General features: G+C 45.0%; 1 protein-coding gene across 2 annotated transcripts in view; it reads right to left on the bottom strand.

Annotated features, from left to right (window-relative positions):
• Positions 1 to 14928, bottom strand: part of LOC112223623 — a 73273-nt gene that overhangs the window by 38149 nt on the left and 20196 nt on the right. For both annotated transcript variants that reach the window (XM_024386714.2, XM_024386716.2), the window contains exons 6-10: positions 13536 to 13724; positions 12649 to 12729; positions 12207 to 12319; positions 12058 to 12116; positions 9764 to 9853 (exon numbers count right to left, since the gene is read on the bottom strand). In XM_024386714.2, coding sequence (XP_024242482.1) covers positions 9764 to 9853; positions 12058 to 12116; positions 12207 to 12319; positions 12649 to 12729; positions 13536 to 13724 — 532 coding nt within the window. The remainder of the gene's footprint in view (positions 1 to 9763; positions 9854 to 12057; positions 12117 to 12206; positions 12320 to 12648; positions 12730 to 13535; positions 13725 to 14928) is intronic.

The following is a 14928-nucleotide window of genomic DNA, read 5'->3' as shown; positions in this document are numbered from 1 at the left end:
GTGAAACGGGTACCGTGGGGGTGCTCAGCCTGCTCATTATTTTACATACCGCCTGGTTCCTGATTTCAGCTGTAGCTGGAGGGTTCCGTTTAGTACCCCTCTGTGTAGCCTGTCCCTCCCAGCCATCCCTCAACATATGGCACAGGTTGAAATTCCCCAAAATATCACCTCAGACTTGTCTATAATCTGTATAACTGAAAATGCTCCCTTTGTGTTTTTCCAGTATTGTGGATGCAAAAGGTATTCTCAATGCTGTATTGTACATCCAAATACTGTACTACATATGGAACTTGTTTACCCCCCAAATATCACCTTACCCTCCTCTATACATCTCGAGATCTTCTGATCTGAGATCTCTATGTGATTTCCTTTAAGATTCTACAATATTCTAGATACAAAACAACATCTCTATGATGTATTTGAACACGAATATAAACATGTACATAAACAAACAAACAACTGTACAACATGCCTTGTAACTTCATGATAAATAAAATATGCATAAAAGAAGGGGGCGTGCACAAAAATAATAAGGAAAGGTGGGAAAGTAAAAAACAGAGGAGTGGCCTAGTATGAGCTCCCTAGTATGTACGTTGATGAGTGGAAGTGTTGTAGCGAGAGAGAGTGTGTGAGAAAGAGAGGGATAGTGTGAGAAAGAGAGAGATACTGTGAGAGAGAGATAGTGTGAGAAAGAGAGAGAGTGTGAGAAAGAGAGAGAGAGTGTGAGAAAGAGAGGGATAGTGTGAGAAAGAGAGAGAGAGCGTGTGAAAGAGAGAGTGTGAGAAAGAGAGAGAGTGTGTGAGAAAGAGAGAGATACTGTGAGAGAGAGGTAGTGTGAGAAAGAGAGATACTGTGAGAAAGAGAGTGTGAGAAAGAGAGAGATATTGTGAGAAAGAGAGAGAGAGTGTGTGAGAAAGAGAGAGAGAGCGTGTGAGAAAGAGAGAAAGAGAGAGAGTGTGAGAAAGAGAGTGAGAAAGAGAGAGAGAGAGTGAGAAAGAGAGAGAGAGAGTGAGAAAGAGAGAGAGAGAGTGTGAGAAAGAGAGAGAGAGTGTGAGAAAGAGAGAGAGAGTGTGAGAAAGAGAGAGAGAGTGTGAGAAAGAGAGAGAGTGTGAGAAAGAGAGAGAGAGTGTGAGAAAGAGAGTGTGAGAAAGAGAGAGAGAGTGTGAGAAAGAGAGAGATACTGTGAGAAAGAGAGAGATAGTGTGAGAAAGAGAGAGAGAGTGTGAAAAAGAGAGAGCGTGTGAGAAAAAGAGAGAGAGTGTGAGAAAGAGAGAGATAGTGTGATGTTAGAGCTAGAGATTGAAGAGAAGAGCAGCACACAGGTTTGCCTCCTCCGGGGGCACTGCTATTTCATACCGCTGAAAATAAAACACTTTGAACCTCAAGAAAAAGGGAGGGAGGGAGGAGAGGAGAGGAGAGGAGGTGAACGAGAGCAGGCAAAGAGTGAGAGGGTGGCATGGTGGGGGTGCTGTGGTGCTACACTGAAAACAGAAACAACACAGAGTGAGAGAGAGAGCGACAGAGAGAGAGATCGAGAGAGAGAGACCAAGATTAAGGCTGAGAGAGAAAGAGAGAGAGCGAGAGCCCGAGAGAGAGAGAGAGAGAGACCGAGAGATTTAGACTGAGAAACCATAATATAGAAATTAGGAGGAATGTAGTGTGACTGTGTCTGTCTGTCTGTCTGTCTGTCTGTCTGTCTGTGGACATGTTTTCCTATCTTATCAAGACCACAATGTCCTGACAAGTCACCAGAATGTCCTGACACAGTAGGAAAACAAGAAATAAGTCAGGACTTTTTTCATGTCCTGAATTTGTTAAAATGCTATTTCAGGCTTAAAGTGGAACTGACAGTGTTTTACCTACTTTGCAGATATGAAACAAACAATCATAAGATCAGTCAAAAATATAAAACTCCCAGTTTATGTTACAAAACCAACTTTATAATAGCTTTTAAAAATAGGTTATATTTGACTCAAAATCCCATGACGTTTGCTGGCGTTGCTGGCAGAATAGATGGATACAGTTCAATGCATGATTAATATAATCACCAATACATTTCCTGGTAGTCCAAAACATATTGCTGTCAGGTTGTAAATAAAAGCTGTCCTGATACATTGTTTGCTTCCTCCACCCATTCGGGGTGCACTGTTTCAGTTTCAGTGACTCAATATTCTGAACAAAAACGACTGTAATTAAGGCTGGGAATGTCAATACAATCAATCTAGCAAGGGCAATGATCACAAGCCTGTCATAACATGAGTAATAGGCTAGCGCACGTGTCACATGTCAAACTCAAGGCGTTACACATTTCTATCCGGCCACGCAATGATTTGGGTTGTCAATCCATACCGGCCGAGTGGCGCTGCCAATATGCTGCACGACTAGGAAAGACGCGATTCGGGTGATGTTGATCGTGGAGAAAGTGGCAGAAACGGAGGTTTTGTTTTAAGCTGCCAGTGAGTCGGGTGAAGCTAATAGCACAGAAAGTGAGAACGAGTGTGTTACAGTGGTGAAGAAAAGGGGAAACAGGAGAAGAAAAGCTGTGGTGGAGGAAACCACTCGACTCATTTGTAGTCGGAGTGAGGGATTTGGATCAAAGTGTGGAGTTGTGGTGAGAGTCACAAATTAGTGGTCTTATTTCGATTTTTTGGCGTGTTTTAAGACTCAAAAAGATACCGGAGTGGAATGTTTTCCTGTATGGATTTTCGCAGCAGGTCATCCATCAAGGGGGTTATTTCTGGGGTGGCACAAGAAGTAAAGTCAGAGGATATAACTGAAAACATCGATGGAGTGGTTGGTGCACGTCGACTGACCTGTATGGTGGACGGAGAAAAGGAATTAACTTTATCCATGCTACTGTTCTTTGATGAAGAGTCTCTCCCTTCTCAAACCAAGTTAGGATTCATGAAATACCCCGTGGGAGCTTTTTGTGCACAAGCCCCTTCAGTGTCATAAATGTCAAATACTTGGTCATGTGTCAAGTGTGTGCAGAGGGGAAGAGTATCGTACGCCAGATGAAGTGAAATGCTGCAACTGTGGAGGTGAACATGCGCCTGAATTCCTGGAGTGCCCTGTTCGTGTGGAGGAGAATGAGGTGGCAAGGAGTGTCCAGTGTGTCTCCTATCTGGAGGCGGTGAGAAGATGGGAAGGAACGAGTGTCGGGGAAGAAACAATGGTAGTAGAGCCACCACGACCAGTGAAGGGTTCTCATCAATCGAAGGCATAGTGAAATGCTACCTGTTAAAAAGGTGGACTTCTACACCTGCATTGCTTGCTGTTTGGGGTTTTAGGCTGGGTTTCTGTACAGCACTTTGAGATATCAGCTGATGTACGAAGGGCTATATAAATAAATTTGATTTGATTTGACTTTGTATTATTTATTGAAATGGTCATAAACTACAAGCGGAGAACAAGTCTAAGAAAAACTGGAATCATTGTGAATGCCGCTGAACGTTGTTCGGGTCTTTGTGATTTCACAGTCGAGGTCATGCAAGAAATCCTGTCAGTGAATGTGCCGCCATCACAGGCCCCTGAGCATGTGTAGGGATGTATTTTGGAGTGGACTGGGATTGAAGAAGTGGGATGGGTTTTCTTAGTTGACGTGTTTCATTTTGTATGATGTCGTTTTCCCCCTTTTCTCGCCATGTTTTTTTTGTTTAATCCAGCTGGTGGCGGTAATGCGCCATTAACATTGGATGCCAACCGCCATTAAACCCCATCGAAGAAGAACGTGCTGCACACCAAACGGCAGTGCATTTCCACTCACACAACACTCCTCCCTGGCCAACAGGAGCCAGCCCATCATCCCTAATGGCACTGAACAAATCTTCTACCCGACCGAAAGTTTAAACATGTTGCATCAAATCTAATTGCATTGGTCACATACACATGGTTAGCAGATGTTAATGCGAGTGTAGCAAAATGCTTGTGCTTCTAGTTCGGACAGTGCAGTAATATCTAACAAGTAATCTAACAAATTCACAACGACTACCTAATACACACAAGTGTAAAGGAATGAATAAGAATATGTACATAAAAATATATATGGATGAGCGATGGCCGTGAGGCATAGGCAAGACGCAGTCGAATAGAATACGGTATATACATATGTAGGATGTAGTAATGTAGGATATGTAGATATTATTAAAGTGAGGTTATTTAAAGTGAGTAGTGATACCTTTATTAAGTCAATTTATTAAAGTGGCGCTATTTAAAGTGACTAGTGATACATTTATTACATTTATTAAAGTGGCAAGAGATTTGAGTTTGTATGTTGGCAGCAGCCACTCTATGTTAGTGGTGGCTGTTTAACAGTCTGATAGAAGCTGTTTTTCAGTCTCTCGATCCCAGCTTTGATGCACCTGTACTGACCTCGCCTTCTGGATGATAGAGGGGTGAACAGGCAGTGGCTTGGGTGGTTGATGTCCTTGATGATATTTTTGGCCTTCCTATGACATCGGGTGCTGTAGGTGTCCTGGAGGGCAGGTAGTTTGCCCCCGGTGATGCATTGTGCAGAACTCACTGCCCTCTGGAGAGCCTTGCAGTTGTGGGAGGAGTAGTTGCCATACCAGGCGGTGATACAGCCCGACAGGATGCTTTCAATTGTGCATCTGTAAAAGTTTGTGAGTGTTTTAGGTGACAAGCCAAATATCTTCAGCCTCCTGAGGTTGAAGAGGTGTTGTTGTGCCTTCTTCACCACGCTGTCTGTGTGGGTGGACCATTTCCGTACGCCGAGGAACTTCTCCTCTACTGTCCCGTCGATGTGGATGGGGGGGATGCTCCCTCTGCTGTTTCCTGAAGTCCATGATCATCTCCTTTTTTTGTTGACATTGAGTGAGAGGTTATTTTTCTGACACCACACTCTGAGGGTCCTCACCTCCTCCCTGTAGCTGTCACCTCCTCCCTGTAGAAATTTCAGAACCCAGTTGCACAGGGCGGGGTCAAGACCCAGGGTCTCAAGCTTAATGACGAGTTTGGAGGGTACTATGGTGTTAAATGCTGAGCTGTAGTCAATGAACAGCATTCTTACATAGGTATTCCTCTTGTCCAGATGGGATAGGGCAGTGTGCAGTGTGATGGCGATTGCATCGTCTGTGGACCTATTGGGGCGGTAAGCAAATTGGAGTGGGTTTAGGGTATCAGGTAGGGTGGAGGTGATATGATCCTTGACTAGTCTCTCAAAGACTTCATGATGGCAGAAGTGAGTGCTACGGGTGAATATGTCCGTAAACACACCAGTCAGCTGGTCTGCACATGCTCTAAGGACGCGGCTAGGGATGCCGTCTGGGCCGGCAGCCATGCGAGGGTTAACACGTTTAAATGTTTTACTTACGTTGGCCATGGTGAAGGAGAGCCCACAGGCTTTGGTAGTGGGCTGTGTCAGTGGCACTGTATTGTCCTCAAAGCGAGCAAAGAAGTTGTTTAATTTGTCTGGGAGCAAGACGTCAATGTCCGCGACAGGGCTGGTTTTCTTTTTGTAATCCGTGATTGACTGTAGACCCTGCCACATACGTCTCGTGTTTGAGCCGTTGAATTGCGACTCTACTTTGTCTCTATACTGACGCTTGTTTGATTGCCTTGTGGAGGGAATAGCTACACTGTTTGTATTCGGTCATGTTTCCAGTTGCCTTGCCATGATTAAAAGTGGTGGTTCGTGCTTTCAGTTTTGCACGAATGCTGCCATCAATCCACTGTTTCTGGTTAGGGAAGGTTTTAATAGTCACAGTACAACATCACCGATGCACTTTCTAATAAACTCGCTCAGCGAGTCAGCGTATACGTCAATGTTATTGTCTTTGGCTACCCAGAACATATCCCAGTCCATGTGATCGAAGCAATCTTGAAGCGTGGAATCTGATTGGTCAGACTAGTGTTGGATAGACCTGAGCACGGGCGATTCCTGTTTTAGTTTCTGTCTATAGGCTGGGCGCAACAAAATGGAGTCATGGTCAGATTTGCCGAAGGGAGGGCGGGGGAGGGCTTTGCATGCATCGCGGAAGTTAGAGTAGAAATGGTCCAGAATGCTACCAGCCCGTGTTGCGCATTTGATATTCTGATAGAATTTAGGAAGCCTTGTTCTCAGATTAGCTTTGTTAAAATCCAGTTTACATAGAGTCCAGTGAAGTTATTTCAGGGCCGTCGAGGTATCTGCTTGGGGGGGATATACACGGCTGTGACTATAATCAAAGTGAATTCTCTTGGTAGATAATGCGGTCGGCATTTGATTGTAAGGAATTCTAGGTGAGGTGAACAAAAGGACTTAAGTTCCTGTATGTTGTTTTGATCCCACCATGAATCGTTAATCATAAGGCATACACCCCTGCCCTTCTTCTTACCAGAGAGTTATTTGCTTCTGTAGGTGCGATGCGTGAAGTAACCGGGTGGCTGTACCGACTCTGACAACATATCCCAAGTGAGCCATATTTCCGTGAAACAGAGAATGTCACAATCTCTGATGTCTCTCTGGAAGGCAGCTCATGCCCTAATTTCGTCCACCTTGTTGTCTAGAGATTAGACATTGGCGAGTAATATGCTCAGAAGCGTTGGATGGTGTGCTCGCCTTCTAAGTCTGACCAGCATGCCGTTCGGTCTGACTGTCCTGCGACGACCACGTTGTTTTGGGTCGGTCTCGGGATAAGATCCTATATCCAGGGTGGAGGTCCGAACAGGATCTGCTTCGGGAAAGACATATTCCTGGTCGTAATGTTGGTAAGTTGACGTCGCTTTTATATCAAATAGTTCCTCCCGCCTGTATGTAATAACACTTGAGATTTTCTGGGCTAACAATGTAAGAAATAATACATTTAAAGAAAATGACTGCATAGTTTCCTAAGGACCTGAAGCAAGGCGACCATCTCTGTCGGCTAAATGTCTATGCCAAGTTTAGGTTCCAACAGGTCAGCTTACAGAAAATGTCATCATGATTGTCAAAAAGTTATAAGATAAAGGATTCACACCTGGCGAAAAATCACTACTAAAGGACAATAGGACACACAAGCGAGGGTAAATTAGTCAACAGTGAGCTGGCATCGTGAATTCAACTTCTTTCGTGTGTCCCGTTTACAGTGCACAGCGGAGGGAAAGTGTACAGACATGCCACAATCCTAGCTAGGCTAATAAAATGTTGCAGTCTGGCTTCGGTTTTTAAAGTTTGACAATGAATTACCAAAAAAGTAAACCTGCAACAAAACACCATGTAAATGAGAAACATATAGGCCTATTACAGCAACATTTGATCAGTAGCCTAGGCAGGCTACTCAACGACAAGACATTTTGACATTTTTCAGCAATATTGCTGTATGGTGGAGCCTATCGTTAGCTAGCTAGCTAGCTGTTAGGAGGATGTCATGCCATGTCATTGAAGGAGTAGGTGAGTGACAGACTTTCCCCCCTACAGCTAGAGATGCAGGTGTCATTTGGTTAGCTAGCAAGAAATATGAATCGCTTTGCTAGCTAGCTATGCTGAACTTGAACAACTGTTATCCAAAGTTAGCAAAGTTAGTTGTCAATCAAATGTTTTTCTCATTGATCAAATGGGAGGGCAGGCAAGTTCCCATTCAGTTGTAAAAACGTGCATGCATGCACTGGCAGGCATGCTGCAGAAGGATGAGCAGGCTACTATTACTATCATTTATCAGTGCAATTTCTATTAGCTGAAAAAGTGTGACATGGTTAATCTAATGTTCCCTGGTTAGATTTGAGCTCATCTCGTTTTGACTAGCATGAGCTAGTTGTTGATCTTGTTGTTGTTGATGTGCATAGGCAACTGAAGGAGAGAGAGCCTGCCTTTTCATGATTTGTTTGATCAATAGGACTGCAAAGTTCCCAAATGTAAGAGGACTCCCACGGTATTTACATATTTGCAGAACCGCATCCAGGTGTATTTTGGGGCTTTTGGTGAATGTGTTCTAATGATCTAAAGTTGTGCTGTTGCTACTGCTTGTAAACACACAGTCCAGTTCAAAGTGAATGATGGCAGGCCGTGTGGCAAATGGCTTGTTTGCATATAGGCCTACTGTAGTGGTCACGACTCCCACCGAAGGTGGCTCCTCTTCCTGTTCGGGCGGCGCTCAGCGGTCGTCGTCACTAGCTGCCACCGATCCCTTTTCCCTTTTCTTTTGGTTTTGTCTTATTGGTTACACCTGTTTCTTGTTTATGTTTTAGTTGGGCTATTGAAGCCGGTGATGCCCGCCTGCTTTTTTATTAGTTTTTTTATTAGGTTTTATGTTTTGCAGTGTTTACTAATTGTCCAAACACACAGCTGCTTTCCCATTCTATATTGCTATAGAATTTTCACAAATGTCTGACTATATGTCATTCCCAAACCTTCTATGAATTTATGAAAATGAAAATGAGTTAGGTTAGGGTTAGGAGTTAGGAGTTAGGTTAGGGCTAGGAGTTAGTTTAGGGTTAGGAGTTAGGTTAGGAGTTTAGTTAGGGCTAGGAGTTAGTTTAGGGTTAGGAGTTAGGTTAGGAGTTTAGTTAGGGCTAGGAGTTAGGTTAGGGTTGGGAGTTAGGTTAGGGTTAGGAGTTAGGTTAGGGCTAGGTGTTAGGTTAGGGTTAGGAGTGAGGTTAGGGTTAGGAGTGAGGTTAGGGTTAGGAGTGAGGTTAGGATTAGGATTAGGAGTGAGGTTAGGGTTAGGAGTTAGGTTAGGAGTTAGGTTAGGGTTAGGAGTTAGGTTAGGGCTAGGAGTTAGGTTAGGGCTAGGAGTTAGGTTAGGGCTAGGAGTTAGGTTAGGGCTAGGAGTTAGCCCCTCTACTTTGAGTATTTTAGTGGGGATGTCAGGCTCAGGTTGGCCCAAGCATGAGTGTGTGTGTGTGTGTGTGTGTGTGTGTGTGTGTGTGTGTGTGTGTGTGTGTGTGTGTGTGTGTGTCAGTCATTTAGTCAGGATGAAATGATGTTGGGATAAGCTAGGATGGGATTGGTGCAGCGAGGAGAACAAGGAGTGGGAGAGAAAGAGAAAAAACGAGAGATAGAAAGTGGGCAGGGAAAACATTTGGAGAGTTAGAGAAAGAGGGAGAGAGAGGGAGTTGGAGGAGAGGGAGAAAGAGGGAGAGAGATGGAGTTGGAGGAGAGGGAGAGAGAGGATGTTGGAGGAGAGGGAGAGAGAGGGAGAGAGGGAGTTGGAGGAGAGGGAGGGAGAGGGAGAGAGAGGGAGTGGGAGGAGAGCATGATTTAAAATACACTTCCTAGATATATACAGTGCATAAATAAAACAGCTACCACCTCTCTCTCTATCTCTCTCCATCTCACTCTCACCTTAAAGCTGTACCATGGCAGGGGAGCTGATGCTATCCTGACTTAATAACAGCAAAGCCTGTCATTTTTAGAATTCATATTCCTTCATTTCTGGGTGAAAAATATTGCCTGGTTCCCTCTTCCCCCCTCTCCCTCGTTCTCTCACATGTATTATAGATACACCATTACAACTTGTTGACTTACGCGTTGAGGGAACCCTTTGCAGACAAAACCAATCAAACGCATCATCATTAGCCACGTCAACGGCAGGCAACCCCACTGATTTAGCTCATCTGGCATCCGCTGGTGTGCCTGTGGGCTCCCAATGAATGGCCCCAGATGGGCCTAACCCCATTATGCTGCCCACAACAGGGAGAAGCTAATAGCATAATCTAACGTTGTCCGATCTCGAGCAGAGATTCACCAGAGGGAAGGTACAGTAAGTCTTCTCCTGGTCTGCTAGACAACACAGCAATTAGTGTGTGTATGTGTGTTTTTATAGCAATGTACAGTACAGTGACTCACCTTCAGCAAGTCTTTGGGAAAGTCTTGACCCTCATTCAGACCCTCCAGGTTGTCAATGAACTGTGTGCAGGACATCCTTTTGCCAATGTTCTGAAAAACATGACACACAGTACTTACTCTATGCTATTAGTCTCTCTAGACCAGGGATGGGCAACTTTTGAACTCATAATAAGAGGCCTCAGTGACTCGCTGTTCTGCATACCCACATCCATAGCCACATCCATAGCCACATCCATACCCACATCCATAGCCACATCCATAGCCACATCCATAGCCACATCCATAGCCACATCCATAGCCACATGCATACCCACATCCATACCCACATCCATACCCACATCCATACCCACATCCATGCCCACATCCATACCCACATCCATGCCCACATCCATAGCCACATCCATACCCACATCCATACCCACATCCATAGCCACATCCATGCCCACATCCATACCCACATCCATACCCACATCCATGCCCACATCCATACCCACATCCATACCCACATCCATACCCACATCCATAGCCACATCCATGCCCACACATGCAGTCAGAGACCTAGCCTTTTAGGGGCCCTAAGTTACATTTTACAGCAAATTTCCTGCCATTTTAAACTACGTTTTGATAGCTGGCTAGACTAACTTAACAATGAAAAAAATGTTAGCTGACATGGGCTAATTGAGTGACTGTCAGTGACTGTTAGTGACTGTTAGTGACTGACATAACAAGAGAAAAACTGCTGATGCACAACCACATTTAGAAATTGTACCTGGTGTATTCTACTATTGTAACTCATAGTAGAATATCGTCAGGTACCCATCCCTGCTCTAGACAGGTGGGTTTTCTCTCACAATGTACCAATGTTCCAGCATACATGTCTGTCCTCAAACCAACGTCGGTTTGGCAGAGAGGAAAGGGCGGAGTTGGATGCAGGAAAATCCGTCCAGAGCCCTGCCGTAAACATCTCCGGTAGCTAGCTAGATATTTTCAATGAGTGTGTTTCGCAAGTGAGTCGTTTGCATGCGCCATGATGTTAGATTTACCAGCTTAAAACCACTGACTGACAGGGTCAGTGGCTAGCTATCCTCGTCTATATTGTGTGTCCGCCTCTGCTATGTTTCCGAGGGTATTCTTTTTAAGCCCCGCCTAGCCAAACTTGTGATTTGTTAGACCTAGCGCTATTGCCCTATCCCTGAGATTTCCGAGACTACTATGCTATAAATGAATATAATCTTTAAAAAGCACCACCAACATCAGTCATCTAAAATATTCGAGGCACAGATTGTCTAATTCATCTGTCCTTCTGCAGCTCTTTGACAAACTATTATATTAGAATTCATCTCTGAAGGATGTTATGGGGAGAAATGACTTTCAGGGACCTCATCCAATTGATTTAATCTAGCTGATGAGCTGAGAGTGTTCAGAAGGAGATTGTTTAAAGGACGTCACGCTGCTTGCTTAGCGAGTACCGCTTTCTCCTGATTGGGCTCCCACTGAGGCTCGAACGCATGACCTCTGCCTCGCAAACAAACGTGGCCGCCCTCCTGAAGCGTCTTACTCAGTCGCACCGCGGAAAAGCTCGTTTTTCGGCAGCGCAAGGGGAGACACTTCGGGCTAAGGAGTGAGTTTTCACAGAGCCCCATCTGCTACTATTGCATGCTGGGAATATTGCTGAAAAGAGATAGTGAGTGAAGATAAAGACGAAGAAGATGCTGGGGACTATGATGATGATCAGGATGACGCCATTGATGACGATGATGATTTTGAAGAAGAAGAAGATAATGACATTGGTGACAATGATGAATGATGGTGATGATGGTGATGAAGCACAGAACTATACCAGCCAGGCATCTCTCAATCCCCCCTTCCCCTGAGAGAGTGGGTTTCTCATCAAGCCAGCTCTAGCCCCTTCAACCAGACCTGAATATTTCCATATAATATAAATGGTTTCGACTAAACTACCTGGAGTCATCTGTAGAGGCTGCACATCACACCATGCAGCAATAGATGGCCTAGATTTAGAGTTATACTGGAATCAGTCTACAGTTTGATATGGACTGGATTTTATAATAGTGTAGGAACACATTGTAATCAGGAGGCTGGTCCCAGATCAGCTTTCGATAAGTCGGGGGCTTATTTCCCAAAGCTACCACTATACTGAGTCAGTGGAGCCTGGGGGGGGAATGGATCTCTGAAACATGACTCTACACTGAACTCTACCCTGAACTTAATGACATTTGTATCCCTAACACACACACACACACACACACACACACACACAGAACTCAACTTACATGGCCATGCAGGTCTGTGTTTAGCAGCATCAGGGCACAGGTCAAGGTATGAACACCATCTGGATAAGGAGGAGACATTTCAATCTATTACCATGACGACGGAGCTGTGCTATTTCTATAGTGGAAATGAGACAGTGGCGTCCTCTTACCCTCAGTAGGTATGAGTATTGGGTTACAGTGCAGGTATCTCCTGGAGAAGTGAGACAGCACCCGCTCCCTCTCCTGAGTCTCTCCCATCAGGGAGAACTGCTTGAGTAAGGCTCTGGAACACACAGACACACACATTGAGCAGAAACACAGTGCTTCTCAACCCCAATCCAGTATCCAGTTTCTCTAGTATCCTAAAGGGTGGCAAATGTTGGTTCCAGCCCAGCGGTAACGCACCTCATTACGCACCTGTCCACCTCATTCAACGACTTAATTAATCACCAAGCCCTTGATTAATTGAATCAGGAGCATTTTTTTCTGGGCTAGAAACACAAGTCTGGCATATTAGGCTACTTTCCCTCAACCTGCCACCAGAGAGCAGTATTACCATCTACTAACCAGTGGCTGGCTAGTTGAACAAGTCAGTCAGTTTGAACCTCTTACCTTAGAGCCTGGTCTACATTAAGACCTGTGAAGTTAAAGAAGTGTAGATACTCCTCTGCAACCTTATGACTGAAGTCATTGCTGGGGAGAGAGAGAGAAACATAGATAAATAAATAGAGAGAGACAGGAAAAGAGAGAGAAAAAGGGAAAGAGAGAAAGAGGGAGAGGGAGAGAGAACAACATGTTAATCAGATGCTGGCTTTCCCAGCTCAAACACACAAGGCCACAGTTGGGTTGTGACCTTGAGACGAATACTTGGGGCCAAAAACTATGATTCCCAGAGTGCATCTGTCAGAGAGGAGGAATCTCTTTTCATCCTAAATTCCTTTTCATCAGACAGATGGACGGACGGATGGATGAGCAGAAAGACGGATGTGCAGAAAGATGGACGGACAGACAGCTTTTCATTGGGTATGATCATTGTAAGAGTTTAAGATGCGCCCCCACCAAAGTGACAACTTTGGACTAACTCCCCTTATAATAACACTCAGTTTGAAACTTTGATTCCCAGGGTGAATCTGTCAGACAGAAGGAATCTCTTTTCATCCTAAATTCCTTTTCACCAAACAGACGGACGAAGGTACAGACAGACGGACGGACGGAGAGACATACAGACAGGCAGACAGGCCGGAGAGACAGACAGACAGACAGACTAATCGAAGAGTACAACCGCGGAGGAAAACCAAGGGGTCAGACAAGGTCCAGACCAGGTTTAGTATAGAAGAGAGCGAGAGAGAGAGAGAGAGAGATCTTGGAAATGTTAGCCACATCCATACTAGGTGTTGTCATCGGCGGTATACACGCTACACATAGCATAGACAAAGTACAGCAGCACATCGTAAAGAGAAGGATTGATAACACGAGAAGGCTGGGTGCCAGGTGCTCACTTCTTGCTGAGGTGACGGGCCACGTCGGACTTCCTGAAGCCGTCCAGGGTGAAGAGGCGCTTGGCCAGGCGCTTGGCCGCCTCTCCGTCAGCACGGTTACCGTTGGTGAGGGTGTCGCTGCTCCCCAGTCCCAGCCGCTCACTGAGGTCCTGATCCAGCTCCGAGTCTGTCGCCAGACGAGCCTTCTCCCTGGGGGGAGAGAAAAAGTAAGAGGGGGGAAAGAGAGGGAGAGACAAGTTAAGAGGGAGAGGGAGGGGGATAGAGGGAGAAAGGGAAGGAGCGGGAGGACAAAGACAAAGAGTGAAGGGAGGTGTGGATAAATTATGATGCAACCCACTTTGTTGTAATTTCTTCACGGCAACACTGTAAAGCTTGCAGCAAAACTGTAAGTCTCTGTCAGGTCTACTGAAAAAAATAGTCCTGGAACCTTTCCTATTGTAGACCAATGCTTTCTTCTGGTGTGACACAATGATAATTCAGTACATTAATACACTCAAATGTGGACCATGTTCAGCATACACAGGGCACAATAAACAGAAGGACACATTATACAACCTCCTTCCATAAATCTATCCTTTCCTGCAACTATCTCTATATCACCCAGTCATTTAACCCCCTTTCAAGCAGTAGAGGGTTCAGGATGGCACGCCACACTATATCTCAATTATATGCTGTGGTAATAGCTTTCCGCATGTTATGTCACCTTGGAACAAGAACAGAAACAAGAACAGAAAATGAAGACCTGTGAGTTCTATCTGTTGATAATACATGGTTTCAAATGATAGAAGAGGACTTGAACTACAAGTCTGGGCTTCAGCCATAATATATCATAATAAATGTCCTCTCACTGTCTACTGCATTTATTTTCTGCAAACTTAACATGTGTAAATATTTGTATGAACATGACAAGATTCAACAACTGAAATATAAACTGAACAAGTTCCACAGACACGTGACTAACTAAAATGGAATAATGTGTCCCTGAACAAAGTGGGGGTCAAAATAAAAAGTAACAGTCAGTATCTGGTGTGGCCGCCAACTGCATTAAGTACTGCAGTGCGTCTCCTCCTTATGGACTGCACCAAATTTGCCAGTTCTTGCTGTGAGATGTTACCCCACTCTTCCACCAAGGCACCTGCAAGTTCCCGGACATTTCTGGGGGGGAATGGCCCGAGCTCTCACCCTCCGATCCAACAGGTCACAGATGTGCTCAATGGGATTGAGATCCGGGATCTTCGCTGGCCATGGCAGAACACTGACATTCCTGTCTTGCAAGAAATCACGCACAGAACGAGCAGTATGCCTGGTGGTATTGTCATGCTGGAGGGTCATGTCAGGATGAGCCTGCAGGAAGGGTACCACATGAGGGAGGAGGGATTGCCTGCAATGACAA

This window comes from Oncorhynchus tshawytscha, linkage group LG24, assembly GCF_018296145.1.
Source record: "Oncorhynchus tshawytscha isolate Ot180627B linkage group LG24, Otsh_v2.0, whole genome shotgun sequence".
Taxonomy (NCBI): Eukaryota; Metazoa; Chordata; class Actinopteri; order Salmoniformes; family Salmonidae; genus Oncorhynchus; species Oncorhynchus tshawytscha.
Note: the sequence above shows the minus strand (reverse complement) of the source record. Positions and strands in the feature narration are given on the sequence as shown.